The sequence below is a fragment of the Pteropus medius genome, unplaced genomic scaffold, assembly GCF_902729225.1.
Source record: "Pteropus medius unplaced genomic scaffold, Ma_sr-lr_union100, whole genome shotgun sequence".
NCBI classification, from domain to species: domain Eukaryota; kingdom Metazoa; phylum Chordata; class Mammalia; order Chiroptera; family Pteropodidae; genus Pteropus; species Pteropus medius.
Genome location: NW_024354875.1, coordinates 758,748 through 778,297, shown reverse-complemented (window position 1 = coordinate 778,297; position 19,550 = coordinate 758,748). Strand labels below are relative to the sequence as shown.

At 58.5% G+C, this 19,550-nt stretch overlaps 2 protein-coding genes and 1 long non-coding RNA gene across 6 annotated transcripts; 2 read left to right on the top strand and 1 right to left on the bottom strand.

Moving 5' to 3' along the window:
• Positions 1 to 309: 309 nt before the first annotated feature.
• CHRND (cholinergic receptor nicotinic delta subunit) lies at positions 310 to 8,676 on the top strand. 3 transcript variants are annotated; one of them, XM_039855595.1, is made up of 13 exons: positions 310 to 455; positions 714 to 856; positions 1,241 to 1,285; positions 1,802 to 1,911; positions 2,085 to 2,240; positions 2,458 to 2,567; positions 3,377 to 3,577; positions 4,740 to 4,851; positions 4,940 to 5,054; positions 5,930 to 6,134; positions 6,228 to 6,346; positions 7,002 to 7,184; positions 8,485 to 8,676. In XM_039855595.1, the coding sequence occupies exons 1-12, from the start codon at positions 404 to 406 to the stop codon at positions 7,182 to 7,184; spliced, it is 1,551 nt and encodes a 516-aa protein (XP_039711529.1). In that variant the 5' UTR covers positions 310 to 403; the 3' UTR covers positions 8,485 to 8,676. The 3 variants fall into 3 exon arrangements, with proteins under 3 accessions (XP_039711529.1, XP_039711526.1, XP_039711528.1); XM_039855592.1 differs by having other exon boundaries at positions 8,481 to 8,676; XM_039855594.1 differs by having other exon boundaries at positions 8,478 to 8,676.
• A 1,638-nt stretch (positions 8,677 to 10,314) lies between these two features.
• Positions 10,315 to 17,800, top strand: CHRNG (cholinergic receptor nicotinic gamma subunit). Of its 2 annotated transcripts, XM_039856025.1 has the most exons (12): positions 10,586 to 11,078; positions 12,407 to 12,546; positions 12,801 to 12,845; positions 13,012 to 13,121; positions 13,742 to 13,897; positions 14,694 to 14,791; positions 15,119 to 15,319; positions 15,501 to 15,615; positions 15,820 to 15,934; positions 16,629 to 16,845; positions 17,058 to 17,191; positions 17,486 to 17,800. In XM_039856025.1, the coding sequence occupies exons 1-12, from the start codon at positions 11,069 to 11,071 to the stop codon at positions 17,657 to 17,659; spliced, it is 1,515 nt and encodes a 504-aa protein (XP_039711959.1). In that variant the 5' UTR covers positions 10,586 to 11,068; the 3' UTR covers positions 17,660 to 17,800. The 2 variants fall into 2 exon arrangements, with proteins under 2 accessions (XP_039711958.1, XP_039711959.1); XM_039856024.1 differs by lacking the exons at positions 17,058 to 17,191; positions 17,486 to 17,800 and having other exon boundaries at positions 10,315 to 10,609; positions 16,629 to 17,037.
• LOC120597215 (uncharacterized) lies at positions 14,895 to 19,509 on the bottom strand. Its single transcript, XR_005651358.1, has 3 exons — positions 19,252 to 19,509; positions 17,652 to 17,778; positions 14,895 to 17,201 (listed from the first exon to the last, which is right to left on the bottom strand). It is a non-coding gene; the product is annotated as an uncharacterized LOC120597215 (long non-coding RNA).
• Between the last annotated feature and the right edge of the window lie 41 nt (positions 19,510 to 19,550).

Genomic DNA, 19,550 nt, shown 5'->3' with positions numbered 1-19,550 from the left:
TGCTAAGCCCCCATCGGAATAGACCTGTCTACCTCCCAAGAAATCGCAGCAGCTGACCTGCCTGTCACCACTCCCCTATCCATGGCTGACTAGTGCTGTCCCCAGTGTCCAGCGCCTCCCCCCAGCCCTCACTCCCACCGCTAACTGTGAGGGGTACTAGCCTGGAATCTTTGCCTCTTGTCCTTGGGCTCCTGCTCAGCTGTGATCCTATGTCACCCCCCTCATCACTTGCCCCCAGTTCTCTACCCTGCAGCAGAGCTTAGAGGTGTCAGATTGCATTTCCGGCTGCCTCTTCCCTTTGCCCCTCCACCCCCACTCTGCACCTGTTCCTTCTACCACCCACCCACATTCCCCAGCCCTGTGGACAAGAGGGGCAGATGCAACACCTAGTCAAAGGAACAGGATGAAGGGGCCTGTGTTAACGCTGGGGCTGCTGGCTGCTCTGGTCATGTGTGGTAAGAGTGGGCATCACCCCACCATGAAGGGTCCCTCAGGGTGCTCACCCAGGTCGCCCACTGCATGGCCCCCTCCTTCCCCTCCTCCATGGTATTAACCTCTCCCAGCCTCAGGCCCCCTCCCATCCTCATTGCCATTTCTCCCTGGAGGGCCCCACCACTGGGGCCCCGCAGCAGCCCCAAGGCCCAGCGGGCCCTCAGGGGACCTTCCTCCCAGGGCCCCTGCCCAGGGCCCATCCCTGTCCCCGTTCTCGCCAGGCTGGGGCCTGAACGAGGAGGAGCGGCTGATCCGGCACCTGTTTGTGGAGAAGCACTACAACAAGGAGCTGCGGCCGGCAGCACGCAAGGAGGAGAGCGTGCAGATCTCGCTGGCCCTCACCCTCTCCAACCTCATCTCCCTGGTGAGCAGCCCCTCCGTGTCTGCGCTGGGGACTGGAGGGCAGGGGCAGCTTCCTCAAGGCCTGGTTATCTCCCAGACAGGATGGCCATGGAGGAAGCTCAGGGCCCCAGGCCGGCCTAAGGAAGTGTGCCCTGGCCTCTCTCCATGCCCCGTGCTGCCCCCAGGCCTCGGGCTGATGTCCCTTCCCCTCCCGCTGCAGCTCTGGGGTGGCCCCTCGAATCACACTCATGACACACTGCAGAGGCCATGTGCCCTTCCTGCTCCCCGGTCCAGAGCACTCCAGCCAGGAGTCTGGTTGGACCAGTTGCCATGGTTTCCCCTGGGCGGCGGCTGGGAGGAGGTGCCCGGTGAATGCGCAGTGAAGGAGTGTGCTGTTTGGTTGCAGAAAGAAGTCGAGGAGACCCTCACCACGAACGTGTGGATTGAGCACGTAAGGAAAACAGCCCACGCAGAGCCAGGCGGGGAGGGCGCAGGGCGCAGGCTCCCCTGTGCCTGCTTCTGCTGGGGGATCCCCACCCTGCCTCAGACACCGTCCTCTGGGAGGGCCTGGCCCCTGCCTACAGAGAAACCACAGGCTCAGCTGCCCTTCCCCCTGCCGAGGGCAGCCGCCAGCCCAGAGGAACCTTCGGGTGGACCAGCAGCCTCCATCTGCTGGAAAATCAGCACAGTATTCTGATTTTATTAGACGACACTCTCTGCCACGTGTCAGAAGTTCATAATACAGACAGATCTACAACCACAATGGAAATAGCGCACACTGAGCTGTGCAGTGCACATCCTACGCAACTGTACGCGACAGGCCTGAGTCCCCACTCTGTATCCGCCTCCCCCAAGCCTCTTTTGTCACAGCCCCGGACTCTGTCCAGTCTCCATTCAAGGAAGTGGGAAGAGTGAGTGAGCCAGGACAGCAGAGGAGCCAACTGCTGACATTCCTTTCTGCCTCCAGGGCTGGACAGACAGCCGGTTGCAGTGGGACGAGAAAGAATTTGGGAACATCAGCATTCTGCGCCTGCCCCCTGACATGCTGTGGCTCCCAGAGATTGTGCTGGAAAACAAGTTGAGCGGCAGCCCTCCCCGGCCTCCTCTGTCACTCGGCCTCGCTTCCTCACGTGCCATGAGCCTCCCTCTCCAGACCCAGGCTTCTGACTGCCCTCCCTCCTCTGCCTCCCCCAGCCCTGCCGTTCCCAAGCTGGCTGGTGCTCACTGTGGCCCTTGTCCCTGTCCTTCAGCAATGACGGCTCCTTCCAGATTTCCTACTCCTGCAACGTGCTGGTCAGTCCTTCAGGCTATGTGTACTGGCTGCCGCCCGCCATCTTCCGCTCTTCCTGCCCCATCTCCGTCACCTACTTCCCCTTCGACTGGCAGAACTGCTCCCTCAAGTTCAGGTACACCCACTTATCCAGACACCCCTCCCTCCAGGGCACCCTGCCAGAGGCCAAGGCAGGTAGATGAAGCAGCCTCAGGCAGAGGCCCCCGCCCCGCTCTGTCCTGATTAGAGCTCCCCTCCCCTCTGACCGACCATGAACTTCCTGTGCCAGCCTTTTCCCATCAGTGGCCCCAGCCAGTGGCTGAGGACCCTCCTCTGTCCACTGCCCTCCCCAGTTCACTCAAGTACACGGCCAAGGAGATCACCCTGAGCCTGAAGCAGGACGAAGAAGACGGCCGCTCCTACCCCGTGGAGTGGGTCATCATCGACCCCGAGGGCTTCACAGGTGCAAGGAGCAGCATCTGGGGGGGGGCAGGCCCCTCACGCTCTCCTCCACGGATACGCCCACAGCCGCACTGACACCCCGAGGTGCACGCGTGCACGCTCACACTTACCGACACAAATCCCGCACATTTAAAGGAAAAGAGGCCCAACTGGGGGGATTGTGTCCCAAAGGCAGAGACAGACAGGCACCCCACCGCCTGGCCCTGCCTCGGCCAGAAAACCCTCTGGGTCTAAATAGGGTCTCTGGGGATGGGGGTGCCTAACAGATGAGGGGGGTGGTTAGTCTTCCTGTCCCCGGAGAGCCCAGGGGTGTGGTTGGGGCTTCAGTTGTCATCCCAATAGGGCGTATGTCACCCCTTCCCAATGCCCCCACCCCCTATCTGTGACCGGGTTCAGATCTTTTATGGGGCCCCTACCACTAGCCCTGTCTGTCAGAGGAGCCCCACGTCCTGCTTGTCCCAAGGCTGGTACATCATGGGTTGGGGGGCGGGGGCTTACTCTCACTGCTTTCTTATGCCCAAGACTCCTTATTTTAACCATATATGGCCTCAGCTTCTATTTTTTCCAAGGAGGAAAAAAATTCAATCCCAGAGGAAAATTTCCCCCGCCCAGATTGACACCTCCATCTCAAACCCTAGGGAAGGACCCACAAACAGAACCCGAACCCCTCATCACGTGCCCCCCAGGGCCCTGCAGACTGGCCTGCTCCCGTTGGGTGGTTGGCTCCACGAGCCCCTTGTATTCCCCGGGGACCCCACCTTCGGGCCTCTTGCCGAGTCTGACCCCAAGGCGTCCATGCGCTGCCCTCAGAAAATGGGGAGTGGGAGATAGTGCACCGGCCCGCCAGGATCAACGTGGACCCCAGCGTCCCCCTGGACAGTCCCGGCCGGCAGGACGTCACCTTCTACCTCATCATCCGCCGCAAGCCACTCTTCTACGTCATCAACATCCTGGTGCCCTGCGTGCTCATTTCCTTCATGATCAACCTGGTCTTCTACCTGCCGGCCGACTGTGAGCCTCAGCCTCCCGCCCCTCCCCGCTTTGAGCAGTCTCTCCCCATCCCCGAGGGCGCCAGAACATCAGCTGCCTCAGCCCAGCCCCTCACTTCCTCCTGACAGCCACCTGGGGGTCGCCACTCCTGGGGGTTCCTGCCTAGGGCCCAGGCATGAGGGGCATGTTGCCAGCCAAGGGGAGGGCTCTGCGACCCTTTCTGACATCCCCCTCATGGTCAGGGCCCCTGGCTGTCTCATCTCTCTTGTACCCTACTTCTGCCTCTAACGATAGGCTTCCTAAGCACCCTAGACTGACCCTCTGGTCAGGTCCGTTACGGTCACCATGTGTGACTGTGAGCCTAGCACACAGGAGGCCATCACCTGCTGAATCAGTGAGTGGATGACAGGATCCCTAGGAAGCCAGGGTGTGGAGGCGTGCATCCTCACTCACCTGGTTCACGAAGGGCACATGCCACCTATGCTCACTCAGCTCCAGAATATTTACTATGAGCAGAGCACAGTGAGTCCCAGAGACCAATGCCACCCAGACCCCGCCCCTGGCAGGCAGGGTAGAAACTGCAGGACTAGGAGAGAGAGTGGTCTGGGGACGGTCTTCTGGAAGAGGCGCTGCTTGAGCTGGAGACAGGTTGAGGGGCACATTGTAAATAGAAAAGGGGCACTGAGGCACGACCACAGCGGCCACTGCAGTGTGCTCAGGATGACAGGTGGGAAGAGCAGGGCAGTACAGGGCTGGCTGGGGTCTTTGAGTGAAGGGCTGGGACTTGGGGTGTTATTCTGGTGCTGTGAGGAGCTGTCTGTGCAGGGAGGGATACGTGCGGATCTGTGATTTAGGAGGGCCGAGTGGCAAGGGATTGGCTGCTGCTGACAGCTGGCGTTGGTTGAACTTTTACCCCGTACCAGGAGGAGTGATGAGTGTTAAACACACTCTCTCACCAGGTCCTCACGTTGAACAGTTGAGGAAACTGAGGCACAGAGAGGGTAAGCTACTCGCTCGAGGTCACCCAGCCAGCAAGTGTCAGAGCTGGGATTTGAATCTAGGAGCTCTAGCTCCATAGACCATGATGTTAATCAGGGCACCCCGCGTTATGAACAAGCAGTGCGGGGTCCAACAGCGGGACTCTCTGGGACCAGAGGTCACAGCTAAGTCCAGACTCCTCCAGGTGGCGAGAAGACATCGATGGCCATCTCAGTGCTCCTGGCGCAGTCTGTCTTCCTGCTGCTCATCTCCAAAAGGCTACCCGCTACGTCCCTGGCCATCCCTCTAATAGGCAAGTGAGTGACGCCACGCCCACGCCTCCATGCCACGCCCCACGCCCCATGCCACGCCCCCCGGGGGCTCCAGGCTGAATGTGCCCCACAGGTTCCTGCTCTTCGGCATGGTGCTGGTGACCATGGTCGTGGTGATCTGTGTCATCGTGCTCAACATCCACTTCCGCACACCCAGCACACACGTGCTGTCCGAAGGGGTGAAGAAGGTGAGGGCTGTCAACTGCCCAAAGCTGGGAGTTGTCCACATGTCCCTCCGCAGGTGAAAACGCTGCATATATGCATACCCGGGACTGCTCCCCAGCAGCGCACGAGTACCAACTGCTGCCACACAGGCGGGCCCCCACGGGACGACCCTCCCAGGGGTAATGTTATCTGGCAGAAGCCAGTCACAAAAGAGCACAGACGGCGAGGTTTCCTTTCTATGAGTTTCCAGGACAGTCAAAACCGGTCTTTAGTGACCTAAGTCAGCATGGCGGAGACCTCTCCCGCTGGGAAGGAACTGATGTGGGGAGGCACGAGGGAGCCTTTTGGGGATAACGTTCAGTATCTTATCTGCGGGGTGTTCACACAGTTAAACGTAACTGTAAAAATCCATCTAGCTACACGCACTTAGGATTCGCTCATCCTGTTCTATGTGTGTTATACCTTGATTGAAAAGCAGGTGAGGACTGTGGGGGCAGGGTGCGGGGGGTGGGGGGTGGGGCTGCCCTGGCCTCTCGGGGACCACCAGGGACCACCGGGCTGTTCTCGCACAGCTGAGGGCGTTTTAGCAACGTTTTCAGTCTTGAAGCATTAGAAGAGGAGAGCTCAGCATTTGGGGCATATTCCTTGCTTTTTGTTTTTTATACGTAATTCGTTTTCAACAAATGAGTATCTGCTCTCTGGCGAGACTGACAATGGAGAATTGGATGCAACCTGGGTGTCTGTACCTGTGGGGGCGGGGGCGGGGGGCGGGAATAAATGCCGTCATAGGGCTGGGAGCACTTTGTAGAGGCCAGGAATGGAGTCACAGACATTTGGACGTGTGAAGGTGACCCATGAAGGTTAAGTGGCCTTCCTGTGTCCCCCTGACCTGCCAAAGCTCTTCCTGGAGACCCTGCCTGAGCTCCTCCATATGTCCCGCCCGGCGGAGGACGGGCCGGGTCCCGCAGCCCTAGTCCGCAGGAGTAGCTCGCTGGGCTACATCTCCAAGGCCGAGGAGTACTTCTCGCTCAAGTCCCGGAGTGACCTCATGTTCGAGAAGCAGTCAGCGCGGCACGGGCTGGCCCAGCGCCTCACCACCGCACGTGGGTCCCCAGTGGCTTGGGGTTTGTTTGGCCCCGCCGTGGGCGGTGGGGTCGGGGCAGGCCTCACGCCCACCTCTGGCCTGGCATCCACAGGCCAGCCCCCCGCAGGCTCGGAGCAGGCCCAGGAGGAGCTCTTCAGTGAGCTGAAGCCAGCTGTGGATGGGGCCAACTTCATCGTCAACCACATGAGGGACCAGAACAGTTACAACGAGGTGAGTAGCCTTAGGGCTGCCGTGTACGGATGTTCAAGTAGAGCACTGATCAAGGGTATCCTGGCTTACAGGGGCGCAGTACCCCCCAGAGACACTACGATTTAGATGAAGACAGTCACAGTGGGTGCAGATTCGAGGCCTCTCAGAGAGGGGGAGCTCCTGCCTAGGACCCCATAACGGCACACTGGGCCAGGCAGACGCACGGGCACACAGCTCCAGACATCCCTCTGGCTCCCTTCTTTCTCCCAACTGTCAATCATTTTTTGTCCCTGCTCAGCTCCAAGCCTGATACTCCAGACACAGCCCAGACATTTCAAAGGCAGCCTGATACGGCTGGTCAATATTATACAACTTTCTAAAATTCTCTCTTGGGAAAGGGGTTCCTTTTCCCAGTTCACATAGGGGCCAGCAGCAGCGCTGAGTGCTGGGAGGGAGGCTGTGGCCTTGCTCTCGGCCTCCTGGACAGACAGAATGACCAGCCCCGCCTGTGGCTGGAGGGGTGCCCGGGCCTTTGCTGGGGACAGGCAGCATATTCCCTTCGCCACAAGCCCGAGGCGGCCCCCTCAGATACACTGAGGCCATGCCTGTCACCGGACCCCAGCTTGGGGCATGGGTCTGTGGTCTAAGATCCCTCCTTACCCCACCCTGTCCCCAGGAGAAGGACTGCTGGAACCGGGTGGCGCGCACAGTGGACCGGCTCTGCCTGTTTGTGGTGACACCCATCATGATAGTAGGCACGGCCTGGATCTTCCTGCAGGGCGCCTACAACCAGCCTCCTCCTCAGCCTTTCCCCGGGGACCCCTTCTCCTACCTGGAACAGGACAAGCGCTTCATCTAGGTGGGCCTACCCTGCGTGGCCCGGCCCAGCTCCCAGGGCAGCTTTGGGTGGTTCTTTTGGCCTGAAAGGGATGGGCTTTTGGGAGTGGGACTGTAGCCATGTGGACAAGGGTGTCTGAGAAAGGACAAGCTCTTCCTGGGGAGGCCACCTCCTGACCCTGAGACTTGAGCCCAGTTGGTCCTGTGAGGCTGGGGTGGAGATGAGCTGGGCTTCCCTGAGATCCAAGAACAGAGGGAGAAGCCCCACTCCTCAACAGCGGTTTCTTTGCAAATAAAAACAGGACCCCACCCCCACCCCCCAATAAGGTCTGAGAGTGGACGTAGACTGAGGGCTGGGGCAGGATGATTTGGGAGGAGGTGGGGCTGGCTCAGGGACCATGAAAGATGCCACTCGGGCTGGCCTTCTGGAAACCCTCTGTGAGGAAGACAGACTCTTCCTGCTTCCCCCTCCCCCAGATGAGATCAGGTGGGATCCTCCGCTTGCACTTCCTGGTCCTTCTAGCCATCTTCCTTCTGTCAAGCCCTTAGCCTTGGGCTTCTGCAGCCCTACCTGGAGCTGGGGTTGGGGATGCCTCTCTCTCCAGGCCCCTTAGGGAAGGAGGTTTGCAACAGGGGTGGGAGCACCAGGGTTGCAGAACGGCCTTCCCAGCCCTTTCGGCCTTGATCGCTCTGTCTGGGTCCCTCTGGGAAGCTGAGGACTGGGGCGGAAGAGTTGGGCCAGCAGCCACAGAGGCCAGAGGTCAGCCCGTCAACCTCGGTTCACACGCACCATCCTAGAGCTCCAGGACTCGGCCCTCCTCCCCAGAGTAGCCCCTCTTGGGCAACTATTCCTCCTCCCCAAAGTAGGGTCACCAGGCAAAATCTGCAACATACTTAAACTAAAAAGTGACTCATGTTTATCTGAAACTCATGTTGAACTGGGCATCTTATATATTTATCTGCTAAATCCAGCAGCTCTACCCTGAAGGGAGCACCCACCAATCTCATCCCAAGGGCCAAAGGCTGAGGCTGCAGGAACTGGGAGATGAGGGTCTGTGAGGTACCCCAGCTCTTGGGCGGCTCCAGTGATCCCTACCCCCTGGTATTCTTATCTTCATGTAGTTCTCTGTGACCAAGAGAATGAGGCAGAATGATGTCATGTCACTTCCGAGATTAGATTATAAAAGACATTGCAGTTTGCCCCTCCCACGCCCCTCCCCCTCCTCGTCTCTGTCTCTCTGTCTCTGTCTGTCTGTCTCCTTCTCTCGCTCTCTCTCCTTCACTCTCACTCTCAATTGGACCTCTCACTTTGGAGAAGCCAGCTGGCATGATGCACACCCTGTGGAGAGGCTGGCGAGTCAAAGAACTGAGGCCTCCTGCCGACAGCCACATGAGTGAACTTCGAAGTGGCTCCTGCGGCCCCAGCTGGGCCTTCGGACGAGATCACAGCCCATGACAACACTCGAGCCAGAATCACCCAACTAAGCTGCTTCTGGATTCCCGACCCCCGGAAACTGTGGGAGATAATAAATGTTTGTTATTTGAAGAGACAGCGTTTTGGGGGTAGTGTGTGGCAGTGGACGAGCCACTTCTCGTCTCTTAGCTTTGTTTTTCTAACCTGTAATATGCATGTAAAACAAGTCCCACTTGTGGCATGCTGTGAAAATCGAATTTGCTAGTCGGCTGGAAGGCACTGACATGTGTTCTGCAACGTTAAAGGGTAGTTATTTACCTCATTCCTCATTTGTGGGCCCCTCACAAGGTCTCCTATATCCACGCCTGGCATGATGACAGCGGGGATTAGAGCAGGTGGAGAGGGCCCAGTTATTTACCTCCTGACGTACAGGAAATAGGTCTTCTCAGCTTGACCCATATCCCTCAGAGGGAATTGGTGACCTCATGAGCTCAGGTGTACAGAAGGTGACATGTTTTATCTTTCGATGGAACCGAGGGAAAAGAGCAAAAATGACCCTACTCATTTCTGCTTTCCCACACGAATTGTCCATAAATTCAAGGTACAAATTTTTAATTTTTTTTCCACTTAAATAAGAAAACAAACTTGGACTTACACCCGTCAGATGGACAGGATGTTCTGGCCTTGCCCGGAAGCATTCACCAATGCTAGGAGAGTCCCTTCCTGTCCCAGGCACAGAGGTGAAAGGGGGCCTGGCTTAGATCTCTTGGCCACTGTTGTTGCTTCTTTCTGCCACACGGTGGTGCTGTTGGCAGTGGGTCTTACACATTCCAATCACCGGGTGTCTCCTCAGCTGGGTCAGGCCCTGCTCAGGTGTCCTTGACCCTTCCAGAAAAGACAGCCCCAAAATGCCACACTCGACCAAAAGTGTCTCATGTGCAGCTTCCCAGAGTCACAGTAGGTCCCCCAACAGCACCCACTCCCACGGCACGCCAGCCCCAGAGTGCTGTGAGGACTGGTCCACTCTCTGGGTGACATGGCACTCTATTTCCTTCCCTCCATAGGAAGTCACACCCACAGGGCCAGCTTTCTGTGAAGGCAATGGTGTCCCTGCACACTCACCCCAGGCCAGCAAGGCTACCTGCTCTCTTTCAAAGGGCGATTAATCCATTAGGAATGCATTGAGCTGCAAGGAACAGAAAACCCCACCAACCGTAATTTAAACAAAGTTTCCTTTCTCACATAGTAAGAATTGGGAGGGAACAGTTGCAACATTGGCTCAGCTGTCCCACAAAGCTCTTACAGACCCAGGCTTGTTGCCCCAGGTTGAGAGCTGACTGCCACAGCCCACAGCTCTACACTTGACATCTATGTTTAAGGCAGGAAAGGGCAGCCATTTCTGACCCCTTTGATCAGGAAATGAAAGCTTTCCCCTGAAGCCCCTCCGTCGACTTCTGCAGACATCCCATTGGCCAAGATGTTATCACATGGCCACCCCTATCTGTGAGGAAGCCTGGGAAATGAGCATGTCGCTTTTCCAGCCTCTAGAGTGGAAAGTGGTAATGGAGGAAGGGTTGTTCTGATGCCTACAGAATATTTTCTCTTAATGAGTCCCATAGCCCCCCGCCCCCTTAACCTTTCCAGGGCAGAAACCATCACTCCTCAAAGATGATGCACCCTCCTGAGAACCCAGGAGACTTTTTAGCCTCTCCCAGAGCAGAGAGAAGGGGGAGAAAACGGAAGTTAAATCTTCATACATGGAGAAGTGGCATAATTCACACCAGAGGGAAGTCAGTCTCTACAATCTTCTTCTTCTCCACCCCACCCCCACCACACCCCCAGACACTTGTGGGAAAAGGAAAAGCATTAATCAGAGATGTTGCAGCATCAGCTGGACCACCTCTGCCTGGGTGGTGCTAGGGAAGGAGGTGGGGTCCGTGGTCCATTATTTAGCAGACACCATTAATGATCTCTGGCAAACTGTAGTCTTGGAGGCGAGTCCAGAGGGAGAGAGAGATTGCCCTGCAAAATGGGTGAGGGAATTGCGTCGGAGGCACCGGAGGCCCAAATGGGGAGGAGGGGCCATTGGCTTTGTGAATTCCAGAGAAAGTGGGCTAGATGTGGGGCGAGATGAAAGCCTAGGGTATGGGGGCGCCATCAGGGGGGCTGGGTGTGGGGCCTGGAGAGGGACTGAGCACGAGGATGGCAGAGGAGCCGTTCACAAGGTAACAGAGTGAGAGCAGGTGACCAGGAAGGCATCTGCCGCCACTGCCGCCTCCCCAAACCCAAGTCCTGGTGAGGACAAGAGAAACTGTGGGCCTGCGGCAAGCGGCTGGGACCCAAGCCGACGGCACCTGGATCTCCAAGGACAAGTCACGTTGACTGAACTCCGTTGAAATGCCACAGACATCACTTGTTCAGGGAGTGGGGGACATGCTCCTAAACGGGGCTTTCCTTCAGCCCTCAGAGGCATCACCATCCTGACCCCCAGCATGCTGAAGGGTAGGTGTCAGGGGCGGGAACGTGCATCTTCTGTCTTACCCATGAACTAGGACATGCTGACCCGTCTGCCTGGAATAGATGGTGGGAAGACAGGTGGCCTGAGCCAGCGGTCATGGCCATCAGCTCCTAGATCAACCTCAGCCCCACCCTTTCCCTGAACACAAACCACAAAGTGGATGGAGCTTGTTTTCCAGCCCTTTTGGATTCCCTCATCCAACTCCCCGGGGGGCTGCAACTCGATCTCGTGAGATCTTGTGAGCAGTGTGGGCATATCCTGACTCGCAGAGACAAGTGCTGTGCCTGCCACATGCTGGGGGACTCCGTAAGTCTGTGGATGATTTAACAAATACCGAGGCCCCACACAGGAGTCCTTATTCAGGGTCTGTCCTATTCATAAGAACTCTGAGTTCCAGATCTTTCTCAGCCCTCCTTCCTAGAAAGCTCAACCGGCTGAGACTCATGCCTCAGAAAAGTGGAGGACCCTGACCTGGTGCCCTAATTTGTGTTAAGATGTCAAAGCCTGGGGGACATAATGCATCTTTCGTGTAGGCATTTTACCCTTGGCCCAGTGGAGGGACGGATCCATGAAGATATTAGGTTGGCGGGAGAGGTTTTGAGTCCTCGATCATGTCGCAGATAAACTCAGGCACAAAACATGCCTAAGCAAAAGCCTTCACACCTCCCTGAATCCTGACCCGCTGGAGGGAGCAGGAGGGAGCCTCCCTCAGCCCTCTGCCTTCTCTCCCACGCTCACATGTCCCTGGTTTCATTCTCAGCCCTCCCCCTCACTGGACCACGAATGGAGGGCTGGGACCACTGAGTCTGAGTAGGGATGGAGGCTGGACCTTCTCCGTTGGGGCAGATGGGGCCCCTCTGTTCCTTCCCCAGCCCAGGTAACCTGAGCCTGGCATTGTGTCCATCCCGGAACAGCTGACAGTGCTGGGGTCAGACAGCTGGTGGGGCTGGGCTGGCCTGGCCAGGCTGGCTGGGGTGGGATTGTGAGCTGTTACATGAGATCCAGAGTCTGCATCTCTCTGCCTCAGACCTGGGGAGCTTCTGTCCCACCCCTGTCACTTCGGAGAGCTGTGGCACCATGCACAGGGGGCGGGGGCAGCTCCTCCTCCTGCCGCTGCTGGCTATCTGCCTGGGTGTGGACATAGGGTGTTGGGGGCCTGGGGAAGCCCAGAGCAGGGGATGGAGGGTCTGGAGGGCCACTGGAACCTGTCCCCAACCCCGACTCCCTGCCTTTCCATGTCACATCCTCCCACGGCCTCCCCCTCTTTCCGCTCCGAAGCCCTCGCACCCAGGCTCACGGCTGTCTGTCACAGGAGCCCAGGGCCGGAACCAGGAGGAGCGTCTGCTGGCCGACCTGATGCACAACTACGATCCCCACCTGCGGCCCGCAGAGCGTGATTCGGATCTGGTCAACGTCAGCCTGAAGCTCACGCTCACCAACCTCATCTCCCTGGTGAGCCACAGGCCGACGGGACGATGAGGGAGGAGGGGGCCGGGCACAAGGCCCTGGGACCTGCTGGGGAGTGGAAGGGGCTGGTTCTGGCAGCCAGGATGGGGGCAGGCCCCACAGGGGAGAGGCCGAGATGCGGAACACTGCCACGGAGGCTGCCCGGGGGGCTAGAGTCCTGTGGGACCCAACAGTGGCCTATAGAGACTAACATCTGTGGGGGGCAAGTGAAGGGGCTTATGCCTCGGTCTGTACCCCAGAACGAGCGAGAGGAGGCCCTCACCACCAACGTCTGGATAGAGATGGTAAGAGACAACCCCACCACTCTCTTTCCCCCTGTCAGGGCCCCCCACCAGGGGGCCCTCCGGTCCTGTCCCCTCTCCCTGCCTTTTCCGTCCCGCTGGGCTGGGCTCCCGACCTTGGGGTGTGGAGAACAGAGAGCAGGGGCCCGGCGACCCCCTCTCCCTGCAGCAGTGGTGTGACTATCGTCTTCGCTGGGACCCACAAGACTACGAGGGCCTGTGGGTGCTGAGGGTGCCGTCCGCCATGGTGTGGCGGCCGGATGTCGTGCTGGAGAACAAGTGAGGAGAGGCGCGGGCGGGGGTTGGGGGACAAACGGACGCGAGCGCAGGGCCTGGCAGGACACGGCGGTTCTGAGAAAAGGGGGGAACAGAGGTGCAGACCGGGCACCCGGCGGGAGCTAGGGGGTGCGGGACGGAGCAGGTGCTGAGGGCAGGGCCCCGCGGCCAGCGGAGCCGATTCGAGGCCTGGCTCCCTGACGGCTGGGCCACGCCGCCTGGGCCGGCCGCTCCCTTCCCTCTAACTCGGGACGAGGACGGCTCTGTAGGAGCCGTCACGAGTCAACGAGATGAGAGGGTTAAGTGCTGCCCTGGGCTCCGGCAGCCGGGAGGGGGGTATGCAAGAGCGGAACAGATTTAGTCACTATTATGACCTTTATCGAAGAGAACTGGAGAAAGCAGTGATTCAGAGGTGGGGCCGGGGAGCCTGGCGGGTGGGCGTGGCAGGGAGGTTGCTGAGGGAGGTGGTGGTGGTGGCCAGGTGGGGACCAGGCAGGGGTGTGGCCCCTGGGAGAGCTTGGTGTCCCCAGGCCCCATCCACGCAGGGCAGAGGGCTGGTCTAGGGTGTGGGTCTCAGGCGAGCTGCCAAGGGTGTGACCCCCAGCTCCGTGGTCTGTGTACAGCGTGGACGGCGTGTTCGAGGTGGCCCTCTACTGCAATGTGCTCGTGTCTCCTGACGGCTGCGTCTACTGGCTGCCGCCCGCCATCTTCCGCTCTTCCTGCCCCGTCTCCGTCACCTACTTCCCCTTCGACTGGCAGAACTGCTCCCTCATCTTCCAGTGAGGCCATTTATCAGGGCGAAGAGGGATCTAGGGAGTTGCCCTAAGAGGGGTCCTGGCCAGTGGGGGACGTGAGGCTTCTGGCTAGGGGCCTGGCTCCATCTCACCTGGGCCTCTGTGCCCATCTCGGGCCCAGACACCCGAGGACACCCATGTCCCTCCCTGCTAAGCCCCAGTCCCCTCACTCATCACTCATTCTCCTTCGCTGCCTCAGTTTCCCTGCCTATGCCCCCAGGGGAGAAATTTTTGCCTAGCGTGGGCGGGTGAGAAGGCAAACACATGCCACCACACATATGATGCACACGTGTGCCACCATACCACGGGACCACCGCACCCACAGCCTTGGAGAGAGGTGGAGGCTGTCTCAGGCTCCTTATCCATAATTGTGGGAAGTGGCTCTGGGTGAGGGTCTTCTCTAATTTAGAGGAACAGTCTTTTCACAGGGAGACCCTCCTCAGTAAAAGGACCCGAGAGGAACAGAGGGATTTTCTCTGTTCCGACTGTTGGTGCCTCCTGCCCTGGAGGCAGTGGGGAGGGAGGGACAGAGTGGCCAAGGACACCAGGCAATCGCACCAAGCTGCAGCCTCCTGGCCCTTCGACTCCAACCTCCTTGGCCCCCAAAGCGTCCAGGTCCCCCTCGTCTCCCTGCCACGGCTTTGTAGAGAACTCAGAAATGCTTGGCTGCACTTTTTGAGGCAGAACTGCCTACAGTGGCCCTCCGGTGACTGTCCAGTGTGACCTCATGGTTAGGTCTGCACACACTCAGATTCATTCCCTCCCCCTACCTGTCTCCCAGGTCCCAGACCTACAGCACCAACGAGATCAATTTGCAGCTGAGTCAGGAAGATGGTCAGACCATTGAGTGGATTTTCATTGACCCCGAGGCCTTCACAGGTAACCTCTGCCCAGGGACCCCCCTAGCCTTGGCCGGGGCGGGGTGCAGAGCAAGACCAAGTTCACGCCCTCTCCCGTGTGACTCCAGATGAAAACTACAGTAAACCGTAAAATACATATATTTTAAAGGCCCAACAAAGTTGATTTTCCCCATGACAATCACTCCTATCTTGGAGGCAGGGGTTTAAGTATACGATCTCCCACACTATTTCTGTCCCTCGATGGTGATCTTTTGGGCACATGCCGGCTGCCCTGTAGTGGGGTCACATGGGCTGCAGCGGTCTGCCCAGCCCAGTCCTTGTGTCCGCCCTGGGCTGCTGCCCACAGAGAACGGGGAGTGGGCCATCCGGCACCGGCCAGCCAAGATGCTGCTAGCTACCGAGGCCCCGGCCGAGGAGGCGGGCCACCAGAAGGTGGTCTTCTGCCTGCTCATCCAGCGCAAGCCCCTCTTCTACGTCATCAACATCATCGCGCCCTGTGTGCTCATTTCCTCTGTCGCCATCCTCATCTACTTCCTTCCTGCCAAGGGTACCTGAAGCCCGAGGGGAGGGAGCCCTGGCCCTGGCCGGCAGCACAGGGGACAGCTGGGAGGGCACAGAGTGGCACCATGACCCAGGATCAGGAGCAGTGGGCTCCTTGTGGGGCGGGGGGAGGTACCCCACAGCAGGGAGACTGAGATCTGCTCTGCGGGCCTCTCCATCACGGGCAGCGGGTGGCCAGAAGTGTACCGTCGCCATCAACGTGCTCCTGGCCCAGACAGTCTTCCTCTTCCTTGTGGCCAAGAAGGTGCCCGAGACCTCCCAGGCAGTGCCACTCATCAGCAAGTAAGCCTGGTTCTCGCGCCTGCTGCCTTCCTCCTCCTCTCCCTTTGTGGACACTACCCCCCTGCCACCCCCACCCCTGCCATCCTCAAGGCCAGCCCCTCCCCACGAGGGACCTGGAGAGAGCAGCTGCTCGGGGTAGGGGTGGCATCCGGGAGTGCAGTGCCGAAGGGCCAGCCCTGCCTCCTGCCTACCCCGCCCTGGCAGGTACCTGACCTTCCTCCTGGTGGTGACCATCCTCATCGTCGTGAACGCTGTGGTCGTACTCAACGTGTCCTTGCGGTCGCCACACACACACTCCATGGCCCGCGGGGTCCGCAAGGCAAGGGCCCTCCCTGCCTGCCCCAGCACGTTCCCGCCAAGTCCACTCACATGGCCTCCTTCTGCACCCCGGCCCCTGCGCATCTTCCTCCCCAGCCACATTTGGCAGCGAATTCACCCTGTATCTTGAGGCACGTGCCCAAATGGGTTAATAATAATATCAAGTGCCTATCAAGCGGCATGCATATTATGCATGCTAACTTATTTAATGATCATAAAGCCCCTATGCAGTGAGTATTAGTATCATCTTCATTTTACAGATGAGAAAACTGAGGCCCAGAGAAGTTAAGTAGCTCGCCCAGGGTCACACAGCTAGGAAATGGAAGAGGCAGGATTCTGACCAGGCAGTCTGACTCCCGAGCCTCTGTGATCTGCAGCCCACCTGCAGCCATCAGCTGGAGCCCTTGTCACAAATGCAGATTCCCAGGACCCTGCCACATCCTGGGCCAGAAGAGCAGGGGTGGGGCCCAGGAACCTATGTTTGGAATAAGTGCCCTGGTGATTCTGATGTGCACAAAAGTTTGGGGACCCGGCCTCAGAACAGCTGAGCTGTGTCAGGACCAAGCCCCCTGCCCCCCACGTGCCGCCTCTGGGCCTCCGACAGCATGAGCCCCTCGTGCCGACCTCCACTTTCTGCTCCGAGGCCCAGCCTGGCCAGCCGCCCAGCTGAAACACCCAGAACATCCCCTCCGCAGGTGTTCCTGCGACTCCTGCCCCAGCTCCTGCGGATGCACATCCGCCCGCTGGCCCCCGCGGCTGTGCAGAAGGCCCGGCCCCAGCTCCAGAATGGCTCCTTCGCGGGGCGGCCACTCACAGGTGGGGAGGAGGTGGCCCGCCGCCTGCCTCGCAGTGAGCTTCTCTTCCGGCAGCGACAGCGCCATGGGCTGGTGAGGGCAGCGCTGGAGAAACTAGGTGAGGTGGAGGGCGTGGCACTGTGGACATTTCTCCCCATGGACTCCAGATGTGGAGGGCTGCCTGTTAGCCAAAGCACCAGGCACCACAGATGAGTGCTGGGCAAGTGTCCGGGTTGGGGAGAGAGGGCCTGGGCTCCCTGAGGAGAGGCTACCTTCTCTGCCTGTTTCTCCTCCACTCCACTCCCAAACCTTACCCTCTCATCTCATCAGAGAAAGGCCCGGAACCAGGGCAGAGCCAGGAGCTGTGTGGCAGCCTGAAGCAGGCCGCCCCAGCCATCCGGGCCTGCATGGAAGCCTGCAACTTCATTGCCCGTGCCCGACACCAGCAGAGTCACTTCGACAGTGTAAGCCAGTCTGGAAGTGGGAAGGGGGATGGAGTATTTGGTGAGGGGCTTGGAGCTGAATGGAGGCAGGATGAATGGGGCGGCCATGATAGGGCAACGGGATGGAAAGAGTTAGGAGTGGGGACATCGGGGCCAGGGGAGCGTGGAAGAAGCCAGGTTGAGGCCTGGAAGAAGGTGAGAAGGGCCCAAAGAAGCGGAGAATGGAGGCTTGCTGGAAGGCCAAGGATGGTTCAGGGACCCAGGGCAGGCTTGGAACCACCGCTGGCCATCCCATACTCTGCCTCCCACCCTCAGGGGAATGAAGAGTGGTTCCTGGTGGGCCGCGTGCTGGACCGCGTCTGCTTCCTGGCCATGCTCTCACTCTTTGTCTGCGGCACTGCTGGCATCTTCCTCATGGCCCACTACAACCGGGTGCCCCCCCTGCCTTTCCCTGGAGATCCCCGCCCCTACCTGCCCTCACCTGACTGAGCCAACCGATCGCTGTGAGCCATGTGGTCTTGACAGCAGTTTTGTTCTACTGAGGTCATGAGCATGCTCTTTGAAAAGCATCCTTCAGGGCTATGGAAGCCAAACAGGCCGGAGAAAAGCTGGAGAAATAAAGAGACAGAGCTGGAGACCTGGAGTGGTTGGGGACAGGCTGCGGGCAGGGTGTGCCATGGGGGTCAGCACCCATGTGACAGTGGCTAGTTCATCCTGGCACTCACCTCACTTCAGCCAAGCATTATCAACTCCCATAATCTTTGAAGCCCTAACAACTCTGTTTTGCATGATGCCCCCAATTAGGTAAGGTCCTATCCCTCTGGGCCTGGGCCTCCCTTTCTTTTATGAGTTCCCTGCAGGATCCTGAAGGAGGGAAGGCAAGAGATATGTGAGGAGCAGCAGCCAATGCTCTCAAACGGGCAGCGGCCGTCTCCAGCTGCCATCTCCCTCCCCCGCCTTTGAGTGCTGCAAGCTCCCAGGACTCACCTGCACCAGTGACTTTTCTGTTCATGTGCATTTTTTTTTCCATCGCTCACAAAAGATTTCATGAGTTTTATTATCTTTTTTTTTTATTGTTAAGAGCTCCTCACGGCATCATGGAAAAAGCAAGAGTCGCAATATCCCCATGTTTCAGATGGGCGAATTAGGGCCTAGAATGAGGGCCTGCCCAGAACACTGGTGGCTAAATAAGGTTTGGAGTCCCGAATTCCCCACTCTGACCCAACTTTAGATACTCTAAGGAAGATTCCGTGTCCTGGAAAACAGACCCCTCTTCCTTCTCTTCTTAAAGGCCAGGGAATTTCACTGGCCCCACAGGATGGTTCAGAGAGAGGTAGGGACGCTGGGAGGTAAGGGAACCACTGGGTTCTGCCTTCAGGGAAGAGCCACTGACCAGCCTCCCTTGACGCTTCTTAGCAAATAAGATAACCAGCTGACATCCTCCTTGGGGAGAGGTGAGGTCCTGCTTTGAGAGTAGGACCTCACCTCTCCCCAAGGAGGGGCCTGACTTCTGTTAGTGACAAGAGGGTTAACTTGGGCAAGTCGTTTGTGCTCCTTGAGCTCTATTTTCTCATCTGTAACTATGGGCACAGATATCAGTTCCTATCTACCCTCATTGCAGGATCGAAGGTGTGGGTGACTCAAAAATGTGAAAAAGCCATATAAAGATCTGACAAGGGGACATGGTTGAGGGGAGGGAAGAGGATCCTGATAACCCTCTCCCAGTACAGGTTTGCTGGCTTTAAGGCTCAGTCACCAGCAGGTTCATTTCATTTATTCCAGTGTGTGTGCCCCAGCACCGGCTGTGTGTTGGTGCAGAGACTTAGACCCAGGAGGCAATGTGATGATGGTGGGACCAGCTCTGGTTCCTGTAAACTTACTAGCCTTGGATGAGACTCCCAACCTCTCTGACTGCTTCGGAGGGCGGAGATTGGGTCTGTAGCTCCTGGCACAAGTAAGCAATGATTAATAATAGCTACCATTAATTGAGGGTTACTGTATCTAGCGCCTGATATTATCTCGTTCAATCCAACCCCGCAACCTGAAAAGGCAGGTATTACAGTATACAACATCACCAGTACCATAGAGGCAAGTGCCCGGGGAGGTTGAGATCAGAGTCCAGCATCGTTCAGCCCGCTCTGGGGCTGGAGTCGGGATCTGTACCCAGCTGAGTCCAGAGCCCGCGCCGTCAGCCACGCGACGCTGCGTTTCTCCGAGCCTGGCACGGGAGCAGAGCAGGACGGGCTCCCGTGGGCGGGGACTGCGGCCGGGGAGTCCCGGGTGGCCGGTCGCGCGGCGCGATGGGACAGCGGACGGCACGGCCCGCGCGGCCTGCACGGCCCGCGCGGCCCGCACGCCCCGCCGCCTCCGCGCAGCCGTC

Excerpts from the sequence above, each read along its gene's own strand:
- CHRND (XM_039855595.1), top strand. The coding sequence starts at position 404 with ATGAAGGGGCCTGTGTTAACGCTGGGGCTGCTGGCTGCTCTGGTCATG. Across the intron at positions 857-1,240 it reads TCTCCAACCTCATCTCCCTG|AAAGAAGTCGAGGAGACCCT; the intron begins GTGAGCAGCCCC and ends GTTTGGTTGCAG. Across the intron at positions 1,286-1,801 it reads CGAACGTGTGGATTGAGCAC|GGCTGGACAGACAGCCGGTT; the intron begins GTAAGGAAAACA and ends TTCTGCCTCCAG.
- CHRNG (XM_039856025.1), top strand. Across the intron at positions 12,547-12,800 it reads TCACCAACCTCATCTCCCTG|AACGAGCGAGAGGAGGCCCT; the intron begins GTGAGCCACAGG and ends TCTGTACCCCAG. Across the intron at positions 15,616-15,819 it reads GCAGTGCCACTCATCAGCAA|GTACCTGACCTTCCTCCTGG; the intron begins GTAAGCCTGGTT and ends CCGCCCTGGCAG.